We start from the raw sequence: 14,502 nt of genomic DNA, 5'->3' as shown, positions 1-14,502 counted from the left end.
TTTGTCAGATTACCCCAAAGAGCAAAGGTTTTAGTTGAGAGCGGAGGACTCCCAACTCAAGGGGGAGGGCGGGCTTGACTTCTTATCTCTGAGGCTTATTTATCTGTGGCTGTGCAGGGTTCTGCCCCCTCTTCCTGAGGCCTTCCAGCCACAGACCAGGCCTGCTAGTTCTTGCCCAATGCTTAAGGAAGAACCAATAAGGGAGCCAGAATGACAACTGAGTTAGGGGTAGAGGAGGGATCTGCTTTGGATCACTTCAGGCCAGCCTCTCAGTTTAAATCTCTGGGGCAATAGCAATTAAAAAGGCAAGGTAGAGAGGGAGTGAATTCCCCTCTAAGTCTGTTATCTCTTCCAGGACAAGCGGAAACTGAAATCAGGCCCAGTGACAGATGAGAAATCTAGTTGGAATCTAAGTGCCATCTAGTTGGAATCTAAGGGGACTGGGCCTTCACTTCCTTCAGGGAAAGGGCGTGTTGACAGAAACAGGCCGAGACCTGCATTCTCTCCCAGCACTGGCAAAAATAGAGTATCATATAACACTTAGGTTCTGTTCCAAGAGCTTTGGTGCAAACTCAACTGATCCGTACAACCACACCACAAAGAGGACTAACATGAGCATGCCTACCCAGTTTGCAGATGGAGAAAACGAGGCACAAAGGTTCAATAATCTGTAGAAGGTCTAGAACTAAGTCAGCCCAAGATTCAGCACCAGGCAGGCTGGTTCCTTTGTTTGAAGGCCTTTCAAATAGCAGCCTTTTAGGGCCTCCCCAGTGGCGCAGCTTCATGGCGCAGCGGTTGAGCGCTGGGTTGCGAAGCTGCCCACAGCCTCCGCAGCGCAGGTTCGATCCTTCGGTCCTTCTGCCTGCTCTGCTTCCCGCTCTGGTGAATTCTCTCACCCTCCCGCGCTTCTGACTGTACCCAGTGCTTGTATAAATAAATAAATCTTAAAAAAAAAAAAAATAGCAGCCTTTCAGGAATGACAACCCTTCCTCCTCATCTTGGTACAGCAATTCAGTTGTATAAGATACATTTCAACTGTGTCTGATTAACGTTTGCCTGTCCTTCCCTCCTTCAGCTAACAAGTGACTGAAAGGATCACCTGATCTTTGCAACCCCATGAAGAGAGAGAATGGGGGCCTCTCCGGTGGTGCAGGGGGTTGAGCGCCGCACTGTGAAGCTGTCCACAGCCTCTACAGCACAGGTTCAATTCCTGGCCGGCCAGAGAGAAACCCACATGGCGTGGCTGACCTCTCCTGACTTGCCCGCTGGTCCCCTCAGCAGTGTATTTCAGTCAGTCTTCCTGTTCTGTTCCCTGCTCTGTCTCTGGTGAATTCTCTCCCCCTCCCATGTCTCTGACCTGTACCCCAGTTCTTGCATAAATAAATAAATCTTCAAAAAAGAGAGAGAGTGATATTCTTCTCATCCCAAGACTTAAGGAGGTTACACTGGCTTGCTCAAAGCTCAGCATACGTAAGAGATAACATGGACCACCACGCACGCGTGCGCGCACACACACCCCCAATCACTCCCCCCCAGCACCCGCCCCCCCACTGCGCCAAGTGTAGGGTAAGGAAAAATGTCAGGCTTTTCTGCTCTCCAGCCATCAGGATAGATGATCCTGAATGCATGGTCCTGAATGCATGCCTGATGGCGGGCACCTGGAGTAGGGTGTGGGCATAGGTAGATGGGATTCACCTGGGCTGAGACTGGGCTTTTAAGGGCGGCGTCATGGGGATGCCAGCAGAAGCGGAAAGAGAAGCCAAGAACGAATGCAAGCCGAAAGAAGAAGAGAAGAAGAGAGAACGCCAGAGAGCCCAGATAGAGTGAAGATTTGCTGGGGCCTGAGAGGACTGCCAGCCTCCCGGCCCCCCAGCACCCTTGTCTGCTGTGTACTGGGTGAATCCCAGTAAAAACCTGCAAAACCACTGAGGACTCTGACTCCTCCTTTACCTGGTCTGCTGGATCGTGGCGAACATGCTCAGTGTCCTGTCCTGCCCTTACACCAAGACTTTTCATGAAACAGTACTGATTCTTACATTTTTTTTTCTTGCCTGTTTAATAATGGTTCGACCCACTATGCTGATTTCACAATTCATTGATGGTCAATACACACAGTTTGCAAAATAGTAAGTCTACTATTAGTGGCAGAGTTGAGTTGTGCTGTAGTTCTGATCCCAGACTGGAGTTCTATCTACCTGCCATGCTGTCCTCACTTGAAAAACATTGCACGTACTGACGAATTCACCCCTGGGAAGATCTACCACCAAAACAGTGCGTTGCAAAGTGTGTTGCATTTTGATAATTATTCCTTGAGTGATAAATGCCAGGTGCCCTGGGACACTGAGTGACAATAGCTCTCACCACAGGCACCCGAATGTGCACCTTACAATTTTTGTTAGAATGAGTTTCTATTGATGGACATTTCTGATTCCTCTTTTTTCTGACACTAACTTATGTCTCAGACTACAAAACACCCAGGGAGAGAACTTTATATGCCACAATCACTCTGCATAATATCTAGACACATCTAATAAGCACTTTCCTCAAAGGCAAAACATCTTACATCTGTGTTGAACTTTTACATTTCAGAAACCTTTGAGCATTCTCTTCCTAGACCGATGCTCACAACAGCACCTCCATCTTAGAGAGGAAACTGAGGCACCTTCACAGAAGGCTGGGGTTGGTCTAACACCTCAGAACAAAGCCCTTCTCATAACAAAAAACAAAAACACAAAACACAGCCCTCCATCTCATGTTTCCCGACACAGAACCTCAGACCTTTGGAAGTTCACTTTTCTCAGGGAGGAGGAAGAACTGGGACCAGCAATGACAAAGAGTCCTCAGTTTGATTGCCTGGTAGTGATTGCCGAGGGCACAGTGTGGAGGCAGTGGCTAGCCACCTCCACACCCCAGTGCTGTGACTGACTAGTAATGCCTGTGCCATAGTCATGGGTAATGGGCGTTTGCCATCCCCAACCTGCCTGTGCTGCTTCTCCTGCTTTTCCTAGGGCAGACAAAGGAGAGTCAGGTGGAGGGGCAGAGGCCTTTTCTGGCATTGACCGTGGCTACCCAATGCCAAGCTATGAGCAGAGCAGTTCCAGGAGACTCTGCCCACAGGGAAGGGCTCATCCAGGTCCCTTTCCTTCCCAACTCCAAAAGCTGTTTTAGGAGGCACTGCCCTGCAGGGGGTCCAGAAGGGCCTGGGACATATACTCACCAGCAACAGGGCTTCTAGCTGGTTAATGTAGATCTCTTCGCTGGCCAGGAACCCCGAGAGCACCAGCTTCCTCATCTCCAGGCCTTTCCCTGCTTCCACCTGTACAAAAGCAAACCCAAAGCCACAACTGATGAGGAATGAAGCCCAAATCTCAAGTGGCCCGTTTTCTTGTTTTTTTGTTTTTCCTCTTCTTTAACACTTTCATGGGGGATAAAAGCCAGATAAACTTGGGAAATACATAAATGTAAAAGGAAAAATAATCATCCATCTTCCTACTACTAACCTCTAGTTTTGTTTCCCTCCCATCCTGTTTTCCATGTTTCCTTACTTGATATTCATCCATCCATGCATCTATCCACCCATCCACCAACATATTTAACCTTATAAAATTCAGCACGATAACAAAGGGCCTGACCTCACGTGGTGGGGAGGATACAGAATTATGGCAGCGGCAGAGCATGGTCCATCGGAGAACACACAGGGCTCAGAAGGGGCACCAAGAGGAAGTGATGTACAAGCTTCCTTTATACAGAGTGGTTGGAATTGGCCACTGGAGTCCCAGCTGTGGCCTTCTAGCTACACCTCTGACTTATCTTTTTGTCCCTGAGGTTCAGTCCCACAAGAGGTGTTGGTCATGGGGCCGTGAACACCAAAGCATTTCCTGACTGCCTCACTGTATAAGCTGCAGTGTCAACAGACCTACAGGCCTCCTCTCAACTCCAGAACTCCTTCCTGTTCCTCTGTGAAGATCATGCCCCATGCAGCCTCAAATGCCCATTTACTAGCACAGTGCCTGGGATAGAGAAAGTGTGTGAAAGGAAAACATTATTTCCTGCCATCCAGGATCACCAAGGGCCATTCCTAGCCTCCTCCCTTTTCCCTTCCCTCTCCCACCACCCTGCCACATTTAGTTCCCAAGCCCTTCAAAGCACTCTTGCTGATCTCCTACAAGGACTTCCCTTGTGTCCCGCCCTCCCCTCCTCTGTGCTCCAGGTCCACAGCATCCCATGCCACTGTCAGGATTCTTCTCACTGACCTTTCCCTCCCATCCACACAGCAGAGCCAGGTCAACCTGTTGAGAACGCCACTTGCACCTCATGCTTGTTAAGGCCTTAATATCAACCCTGAAAAAATGTGATTATGTGGGGATTCAATTAGGTTATTTATCCACTTATTTATTCATTCAACAAATATTTACTGAAAGGGGAAACGAGCATACATTAGATCTCGTTCTCATGTGGCTTATAATCTAGTGGAGAAACAGCTGTATTATAAAAAAACAAGTAAATATATGACTATACACTATGATATGGGATCCAGGTTATTCTTTACTTGGACACCTTCAGTGGCACCTGGGGCCTCTCCCTACCCTTCCAGAGCTCTTTGTCTTCTCAAATGCCAGGAGTGTTCTAGCTTTTGAATTTCAGTTTTTGCTACTCCTGTTGCCTAAAATGTCTTCTCCCACCCCAGCTCTTCTTGTCTAAATGCCAGCTTGCTTGATGGCACAGCTGGTCTCTGGCCTGCGGCGTCAACTCCTACAACCTAGGAGTCTGCAGCCTTGTTACCTGTTACAGATTTCCAAGGGCTGAAGCACCTGCAACACATTCCCCTGCACACTCCTGAAGCCCAGCACCATGTGATACCCCTAGAAAGGGGCACCTAGCATTCATTAGCCTTGCCTCAAGTCCTTTCTACTCTCCCCATTTAGCCCTCAAATCCCTCATAGAGGCTACTCTATTTTTTTCATTCTACAATTGGAAACAATAAACCAGGCTTAAAAGAGGGAAGAGACTAACTAGCTCAGGATCACACAGCTAAGAAAGCTCAGAGCAGAGTCCTTGAACACCAAGCTTCATGCCCGCCCACTGCTCTGATGATTTCTTTGGGCTTGTGTTCCTTTTCCAAGCATCGCTGGATTACCTGGAATCTCAAACAGATCCCTTTCTGGGCCTCAAATGCACAACCTTAACACAGGATAGAAGGGTGTATGCAGCCATCAGAATCCTAAATCCTGAAAGAGCTGCTCCCCCCTCTAGCCCCCCACCCCCACCCCGTGGCATGATTCCCAGGTGTTTCCATCCTTTTCCCAGGTGAGAGAGTAATCCTTGGCCTTCCATCAGCTACCCATTTAATAGATCTGTGCTAGAGTCTGAAATGCTATCTGACCCTATGGTAGAAGAAAATGTTCTGCTAAAGACATACACATTCTACCCCCAAACCTGTGACTATTGCCTTATACGGTAAAAGAGACTTCCTGCTGTGGCTAAATTAAGGATTTTTAGAGGGGGAGATGCTCCTGGATTATCCAAGTGGACCCTATGTAATCACAAAGGTCCTTATGAGAGGGAGGTAACAGAGTCAGAATCAGAGACAAGTTCATGTGACCCCAGCGGGGGTGCTGTGACTGACCTTAAGATGCTACACTGGTAGCTTTGAAGACAGAGGAAGAGGCCATGAGCCAAGGAATACAGGAAGCCTCTAGAAGCTGGAAAGGAAAGGAAGTAGGTTCTCTCCTCTTGAGCTCCCAAAAGGAATGTAGCCCTGCTAACCCCTTTAGACTCGTAAGAGAATAAATGTGTGTTGCTTTGAGCCACTAAATGTGTGGCAATTTCTTTCAGCAGCATTAGAAAACCAGTATGGACGCCAAACTTTAGGGAAGAACAATGGTTATTTATTGATGGCTTCAAGTACTTGAAAGCACAGTTCTAAGTGCTTTTCATGGATTAAGTCACTGGAATCTGGAAGGTATTTTCATTATTCTCCCAAGGCAGAGAGTATAGCTGCCTGGAGTGGTGGCCTTGCAGACAGGTAGGGGGCACACTCTCCTAGTAACAAGGTCAGAGCTGGAGCAGGGCGCCAGCCCCAGCTCCTCAAGGTCAGATCCATGGTCACGTCCCTAAACGCTGCATAAACGCAGCTGCGTCCCAAGCTGGACAAAATGGGAACTGGCCCTCCTTGTTAGGGGCTAGCACCCCACCCCCAACTGTGCTCCATTCCCCTTCTGTTCCTTGCCAACCAAAGATTTGCCTGAGGGTCTGGAAACACTCTCTAAAGGAAGTCACTCAGGGCATACCGTGAGCTGAATTGTAGAGGTGGCTGGACCAGGACTGGGCAAAGAGCTGGTGGTTCAATCAGCCTGCCCAGCCTTTACCCATCCTGGTATAAGCATGGACCTTGTTGTCAGCCCCTTTGACAGTCCATTTCAGCAAGATGCTCTCTTCAAGAGACTTCCTACTGCAGAGTCCAAACTTGAAAGAGCTCTCCAAAAAGCCACAGTCAAGAGTCCCCACTCTGTGCCACATTCATTATGAAGTGCTGGCTGGCATGGAAGTGACGGAGAGCTTAAGGATGTGAAAAAAATTCTGCAAATCTCACCAACAGGAGGCCTGTTACTCAGGTAACACCAAAAACCTCTTCCATTCATTTTTTCTTTCCTCAGACCCCACATGTTCCTGCTTTAGAATTATCTGGAAATTCACAATTGTTTCTCCAATTCATGTGGATTATTCTTGTCTTATAAAATATCAGGGTTTGACATTCATTCATTCCGCAATGTTCTCCCAGCACTGGTGAGACAAAGTTGAGGGGGACAGTCTCTGCTCCCAATGAGCACTCCACAGGTGCCCACATGCCCAGAATCCCTGGGGTAAGTTCTCTAGAGAGTTCAGGGCCACCCCCACCCCCACCCCCCCGCAGCTTTGCAACTTGCTTGTCCCCCAACACAGGAAAGCTGCTTTCTGAGTAACATTGTCCCCACTTCCTCCCCAAGTGGAGCTTATGAAATGAAGCTGCAGGGGCTCATTCATCTTCAGTATTTTATACAATCTACTAGGCTGACAGTCTGTCAGCCTGGGGACCCCAACTCCAAGAGGTCAAGTCATTCTGATAGGGACACAATCTGTAAGCAAGGCTTAGCCAGTTCTGGCCTGATCCCCTACAGAGTTTAGAGGCTAAATAAAGACTCCAAAGGTTTGGTTCTAGGCCAAGCCAAGAGACAAGCTCCTCAGGAGTTCTGATCTCCAAGACAAGAATGAGGCAGGACCAGCTGCAATTCAAAGCCTTAGCTAAGAGGCTGCAGACAGCAGAAGGCAGCCCATGGACCACACCAGCTTGAAGGAACACCCAGTAGGATCTGCTCGGAGCAGATCCACAAGGTTTAGGGGTTACACCCATGCCATGCATTGACCTCAGGATGGATAGCTCCTCTCCGAGCTAAGACAATGCAGGGACATCCAGCCATTTTCTTCCCTCCCTAGGACTAGGCACAGGGATGGTCTCTTGGCTATTTCCTCCTCAGCAGTACATAGAGCAGAGAGGAGAATGGCAATTGCTAGAGGACAAAGCGCAAATTCTAGCTGCCCCACCCTCCTGATATAGCCTGCGTATCCTGTACTCCAGGTTCCCTACTGTCTGAAGCTTTAAACAGACCCCACAGGGCCCAGCAGTATTTGCAAACTTCAGTTGCTATTCATATCCCACCTTTGCAGTTTTGTGATACTCATACCACCTGCACTAATATTTGCTTGGGACTATTCTTTACAACTTAGTTTTTAAAAGCACAGTCTTAGCCCAAGCATTATATTTGAAATCCCAGGAAAGATATGCAAGTCATGTTTTTCTAATATACATTAAAATATATACCTAATTATAAAGTTTAAAAAATATATCCCGGTGCCACCTGAAACCATGTCTCAAGTAATCATATATGTGGCCCACATTTCAGAAAACACCCACGTGGGGGACAAGGACATGGTTGCCACTGCACATGGGAGAAAAGACCTGGTCAGGTAAAACAAAAAACAGGCGATTCAGACAACCCATTAAAAAACTGGCACAGAGTAACACCGGAAGGGTTAATCTGCATTACAAAAGTATTTTTATTCCTGATAAATGAGTTCCTTTAAATAGCAGCTTTTATATAGCAAGGCCCCTATCAGTCCTATGTATCTTAAAATAGAATAGCAAGAAAGATTTTTGGGAAGTAGCACCATCACCCCCCAGTCTGCAAAGTGTTGTATATAAGTATTTGCATTATTATTAGTTTACAGATCATTAACTCCTCAAAAGGAAGTCTGGACTGAAGGCCGTAGCAAGCTCTAGCTCTAGCCATCTTTACATCTGTCTTCCAGGAAGATGAAGCATTTTGGAAATTACCCTGAAAACAAGATTGATTTATGGAACCTGCATTTGGGCACATGCTCAGGAATACAACTGCTGTTTAAGGTAAGTACTCCTGATGTAAAGTAATAGCACAGAGAACTGCCTTGGATTCCTACCAACTGCCAAGAAAAGTCCAGCATACTGGAGTGTGCAAAGATGGTCCGCGGCCCCGGACAGGGGCACACCTTCCAGAAATGAGCCTGACCACACGCGAGCACCCAGTCCAGCCCTGATTCAACTAGAAGTGATCTCCCTTCCTCTGAATTTGGCACTCCTTCATCAGAACCCTCCCGTGGCCCTGACGTCTTTCTCTTTATATTCCTATTATCTGTGTACCTGCCCCTTGCTCTGAACTGTGAGCTCCGTGAAATAGGACCACGCCTTATTCACCTTATCTCCTCCTCAGTTCCAGGCAGAGTGTTTCAAATAGGACACAACCTGACAGTATCTGTTGAATGACTCAATTAATTTTCTTCCTACCTCTCTGCAATCGCCTAGCTTCTTTTTCTCTAAAGAGATGATTAAGCCTGCCCTCTCTAGGGGGCATCTTAGAGGTATTCAGGCCAACACAAGGGACCTGGAATTCCCTAATACTCAGGAAAGGCTCCCATCCCCCATGTTGGAGACAAATCTTAGGATTATCGAGGCAGCAAGGTAGAGGGGAAGGCCACTGGGCACTCATGAGGAAGGAGGCGGGTTTTTTTAGGTGTGATGTGTTTTCAGGCTTGCTAGGGTCCATGTGCTGCCTTCATAGAACACCTCTGAGATGGAATAAGGTCAGGGACACAGTACAGCCTTAGTGCATCCCAAGGAGCCTCACTCAGCCCCAAATTCACAGGGCCGGAGCCATGCACCAAGCACTATGCAGCACTCAGCAATGAATACAACATGGCCCTTGTCCTTGAGGGTGTCTTAGAGTTCTGAATCTAAACAGAATGAAGTATGAGCTAAGACGAGGGTCCAGAGTAACAGTGAACCCATAAGGCAGCACATGAACAGGACCCCATCTGTGCTGGAGAGGGTTTCTCAGAGAAGATCTGCTAGGAACCCCACATACCTCCCATCCACACACTAGTAAGTTCCCAGCCGCGCTTTTGATTCAAACCAGACTTCCCCATCCTGTTTGTGATGGGAGACTGGTGAAACCCTAAGGGCAGAGGCCGTCACAGGCCCAATGAGATATATAGCCCCAGTACTGCAGGCTACACGGTAAGAGAGAACCAGGGGTGGGGCTCTAGCCACTGCCAGCCTCCCATTAAACCTCCTCTCAGCTCCACACCCAGGCCCACAGCTACTGCTCCACCCAGACTCAATACACCAGCCATCTACATGGGTATGCAGTCTATTTTTACTTCCATTAGCTCCTCTTCAGAACCACACTTAGTGTGGGTGGGGCAGGGTTGTGATCCCCACCTTCACAGGGGACAAAGAGGCCCAGGAAGGTTTAGTGGCATCCTCCTGCCCACAGCGGTGTTCTGTGCACCACACCCTCTGGGGCAGTGTTGCCTGGGGAGACAGGCCCAGGGAGGCACACCAATGGGCCATCTCTGTTAGGAAGCCTGGCTTGCAATCTGCAGCCTCCCTGCTGTCTGTTCTCACTGGCCCTTCCTTCTAGTCTAGTCACAGGAAAGATAGCAAAAGGCTGAGGTCAGAGCTCTTAGAAGTGGGCCCAGGTGAAAGAAGGGGATCCCTGTGGTGGGCCCTTGCCAGACTCAGGCAGTGCCTCGTGGTTTCAAAGGGGAGTCCTGCCCCTGGGGGGAGAGGGTAAAGACACAGCAAGGGAATTGATGCAAATACTCCAGCCTGCTCTACCTTCGAGGTAACTTCTATGACCGGAAGGGGCATTGCTGCAAACAATGGCCACAGTTCCAGAGTGAGTGTGCTGGGGTCCAGCAGATGCTTCCTGCCAGTGCCCACCTTGAGACAAGCACCTCCCACCTGGCTCCTGCCTCCAAGTCAGCTGTTACCACCCTCTCTTCAGCTGATCCAATTCTTCCCCTTCAAGGGAACCTGGCAAACTCTGGTTGCCCAGCACTCTAAATGCTTTCCTGTCCTAGCCCAGATTCATCAAGTCCTCGCTCTCCATGCTAGAAGAGGGTGGCCCCTTGGCATGAACTTCATGAGTGCACTTATCCTACAGTTGCCATGGAAACAATGAATTATTGCCTCTTGGTTTCAGGTCAGCCAGCTCCTCTGGGGCAGCAGGCTCACACCACTGAGCCAGCGCTGCCCACCGGTGACTCACGTCACTGCCAGAGAAAGTCCCCAGCACAGCTGGCCTGGGGAAGGCCAGCAGCCACTCCCCCTGAGGACAACTGGTCCAGGGGGAGGAGGCAAGCCCTGCACCTCTCCCCCAGGAACAGCTGCTCCGGTGCGCAGCCCCTTGAATCCCCTCGCAGGCATGCGCCAGCCCCTCTCAGCCCGAGCGCGGTGCTTCCACTCAGCCATGAAGTTGATGCTCACATCAGCCATTTCTGTCCGCACACAGCTTCGGCAGAGAGCTGCTAGCCCTGCCCCCTCCCCCGAAAAGCATCAAGGGCGTGTCACATTCCCACCTTCACAGTCATCAAGAAGGGGGACCCTGAGCCGGGGCTGGTCGGGGTTCCCAACTCGCACTCCTCCAGGAGAAACACATCTTCATCCTCCAGAACCTTGTCCAAAAAGCCTATTGCCTCCTCTTCCTCTTCCATGGCAGGCGGCGCCGCGGCGGGCAAACAGGAAGCAGGGTCCGCGCAGCAGCGGCAGCGGCAGCGGCAGCAGCACTCCTGCCGCCGCCGCCCGGGAGGAGGCCGGCCGGGAGGGAAGAGCGTGCAGGGCAGGCCTACACCAGCATGCTGGCCTCCCTGGAGTCAGTCCTGGCACCTGGCCACGGGCTCCCGATGAAAGGCTCCATTATGAACCTTTTCCTGCTGCCGCTTCCAGCCCTCCAGAGCGCCGGGGCTGCGGGCCCGCCTCGCGCGCGTCCCCACCCCGAGAAAGGGGAAGCGGGTCTTCCAGCGCAGCCCCGCCGGCCTCGGCTGCCTCTCGGCGGGGAGCTCCTCCGCCGCGGCCGCCGCGATTCGGAGCCGTCACGGGGAGAGCGCGCGCCGGCGGAGCAGGAGGAGGCGCCCCAGCGCGCCCGCCGCGGCCCTTCCTGCTGTGCGCGCCGGCCCGGGTGCAGGCGGGGCCCGCGCGCCCTCCGTCGCCGCTCCCCGAGCTCGGTCCAGGCGCCCCGCCGCCGCCGCCGGCCCCACAAATCCCGCCCTTTCTGGACTCCGAGGTTCACGTTCGCTATTAATACACAGGAAATGCACGACTTGACTTGTGAGGTGGAGCCGCTCCTTTCCGTGGTCACCCGGCCAGCCAGCTAGAGGAGGCTTCTGGAGCGCGGAGGAGGGGCCACGAGGCCGCAGACGGGCCGGGCGCAGGGGGAGGTCTGCTAGCGAGAGACAGGCTTTATTTACAGCCCCTCACCAGAGCCCCGAGCAGGCAGGGGGCGGAGCGGAGGAGCAGCTGCCAGCACAGCCTCTTAGGGACCGGGTCAGAGTCGCCTCGGGAGTCCCCAAAAGCCTCAGTCCTCTTCTCACCTCTGCTTCAGGCTCTTGACACCTTGGCGGAGGGGAGGCCAAAGCTAGGTGAGAAACCACAGTTTTCACCGCCTACAAGGTTGAGGACACAGTGCTCAGAGCACAGGAGCCTGACCGGCCTCACAACAGAAGCACAAGTGCCAGTCAGGGTCTGCAGCGGGGGGCTCGGCAGGCAGAGGCCGCGTTGTCACATCTACTCACACGTGCGTGCTGCAGAAGCTAACACTATCAAGTCCTTGGGGTCTTTCCCCTTAGCAGGGAGGGATATGCACAAACGGTCAGCCCCACTAGGGGAGAGCACACATCACCCAGGGCAGGGAGCACCCCTTGGCTTCTTCAAAGCTCCAGAAGCTAAATCCATCCAGAGGGTGAAATGCCCATTCTGGTTCCCTGGCCCTGACTGGGACAGGTACTTAGGCCTATTCTTATAGGGGAGAAGTTTAGAGGCAGCACTAAAGAAAAGCTCTTTCACAGCACAAGGCCCAGGGCAAAGTTGGCAAACTCCAGCACTCATGAGGGTGCAGGTAAGATGGGTCAGTGAAGTGAGCCAGGTAGGGACTGGGTGAACTGAAGAAACAGCCGCTCAGCTCTGGCTGGCAGTCAGGAGCAATGCAGGTTCAAGGTTATCCCATCTCAGATTATTCAAGAGAAAATACAAATCTGCATTCTTAGGTGAAATCTCTCCATTTTAAAATGGTAAATAAATTTCATTAAAATACCCAAGCCAGGGCCTCCCCGGTGGCGCAGCGGTTGAGCGCTGGGTTGTGAAGCTGCCCACAGCCTCTGCAGCGCCGGTTCGATCCCCGGCCACAGGGCGAGGGTCCCACATGGCGCGCAGACCTCTCCTGCCGCCCACTGCTCCCCTCAGCAGTGTATTTTGGTCCTTCTGCCTGCTCTGCTCCCCACTCTGGCTCTGGTGAATTCTCTCACCCTCCCGCGCTTCTGACTGTACCAGTGCTTGTATAAATAAATAAATTAATTTAAAAAAAAAAAGAATTTAAAAAAAAAAAAAAAACCCAAGCCAGTGCAATCTATATGAAATACAACTGTGAACTGAATGTGGCTGAGAGACTGGTTGCCACCTTTTTTCTTGCAACTGGTAGTTTCTTTGAAGGAAGGTGAAGAGTTGTGGGGAAGGACGGATGGGTGAGTGGGGGTGTCCCTCAATATCTCATCTGTCCCATCTCTTCACTGGAACTGGCATCTTGGAATCAAATTCAGCTTCACACACTACCAACTCACCACTGAACTTTGCAGACTTGTATAACTGAAGCCAGCAACCCGGTAGATCAAGTAAAAACAGGATGCTGGGTGGTAGGCCCTGAAGCTCCAGCCCACTTAAGCCCTTTTCAACCTTGTCTCCTCAACCTTGTCTCTAGCCAGGACTCCCTCAAAATCTAATTCATGCTTCCAGCTCTCAAGTCTCTCTCCCAGTATGCTGTGGCCAGGACTAGCCAGTATGGGTCTTAGTGATGTGGTGTCTGAGCTGTTTCTGTCACCAGCATCCTGCCACACATGTCACGTCCCATTGGGGGCAACTGTATATCCACAGGGACTCTCTGGGAAACGAGTTCCAAAGGAGGATCAACCATGCACCATCTTGAGTCCCCCTGGTATCACTGCCTCTCTTCTCCACCAGGCACCCCTGCTGAGGTCAAGCTGAGAGGAGGGTTAAGAAGGAGAGAGGAAGGAGAAGGAGAAGAATGCACATGGCTTCTTATCTGAAACCCCTCCACCCCCCCCCCCCGCCCCCAGTGTCTGGAATCTCTGAGCTCTGGTTGAGGGCCCATTTGGTTAGAGCAGAGAACCTGTCCTTGTCACTGGCCTATCACCAAAGCTAAGATGTAGACCCAGCATTTTGGGGTAGGCTCTCTGGGCCCTCTCTGGGCCCTCTCTGAGCTTCAGGACTGACAGGCCCTGGTAAGAGCTTGGCCCACAGGGTTCCACAGAAGTACACTCCACTCTGTACCCTGCCTTCTCCCTCATTCCCTGGTTTTCCCCTGTAATTGCCCTGCTTGGGTTATAAATAGCTGGGCACATCTGAAGGGCCCTTTCAGCCACAATTCCTCATTTGGTTTGGGCAGGCAAGGTTTGGGAACAACCAAGCCTGGCACTCCCTAGGGCACAAGTATGCCGGCCAAGGGCTCTGTGCCATAGTTTCTGTCTGCCCTGCAGGTGCCAAATGCATGGCATGGGCTGCTCCTACCATTCAGACAAGCAGGTGACTTCGTTGTAGGGTGTAAAATCCCAAGGGCGCCTTCTGTGTCCGTTCCCCCACCCAAGGAGGCATGAGGTGTCATTTCTTCCCCCAAACCTTAAAAACATCTCAGAAGCTGCTCCCTGAACATCCAAGACATCTCTACCCCACCCACCCCACCCCAGTCGGCTGGAAATTCCAGTGAGTAACCAGAATGCCCTTCCATCTCCATTGGGCACTCAGACTCCACTGAGAGGCCTTCAGTCCTCCCCTGGAGGGGAAGTGACTCACAAGTCCCACAGTGCTCCCTCCCTTCCCCCTACAATGCCCTGAGCCAGCCCTGGACTCGAGAGCTTCCTCCC

At 51.2% G+C, this 14,502-nt stretch overlaps 1 protein-coding gene across 3 annotated transcripts in view; it reads right to left on the bottom strand.

The window, feature by feature from the left end:
• The window catches only part of ABR (ABR activator of RhoGEF and GTPase), a gene marked incomplete at both ends in the record, with an annotated part of 132,654 nt that overhangs the window by 66,230 nt on the left and 51,922 nt on the right, over window positions 1-14,502 (bottom strand). For 2 of the 3 annotated variants that reach the window (XM_084237187.1, XM_084237186.1), the window contains one exon: window positions 3,218-3,316. In XM_084237187.1, coding sequence (XP_084093313.1) covers window positions 3,218-3,316 — 99 coding nt within the window. Of the gene's footprint in view, window positions 1-3,217; window positions 3,317-10,932; window positions 11,068-14,502 lie in introns of those variants that run through there. The other variant, XM_084237188.1, reaches the window with a different exon arrangement.

The sequence above is a fragment of the Talpa europaea genome (genome assembly GCF_964194135.1).
Source record: "Talpa europaea genome assembly, chromosome: 7".
Taxonomy (NCBI): domain Eukaryota; kingdom Metazoa; phylum Chordata; class Mammalia; order Eulipotyphla; family Talpidae; genus Talpa; species Talpa europaea.
This window is presented reverse-complemented; position numbering and strand designations above follow the sequence as displayed.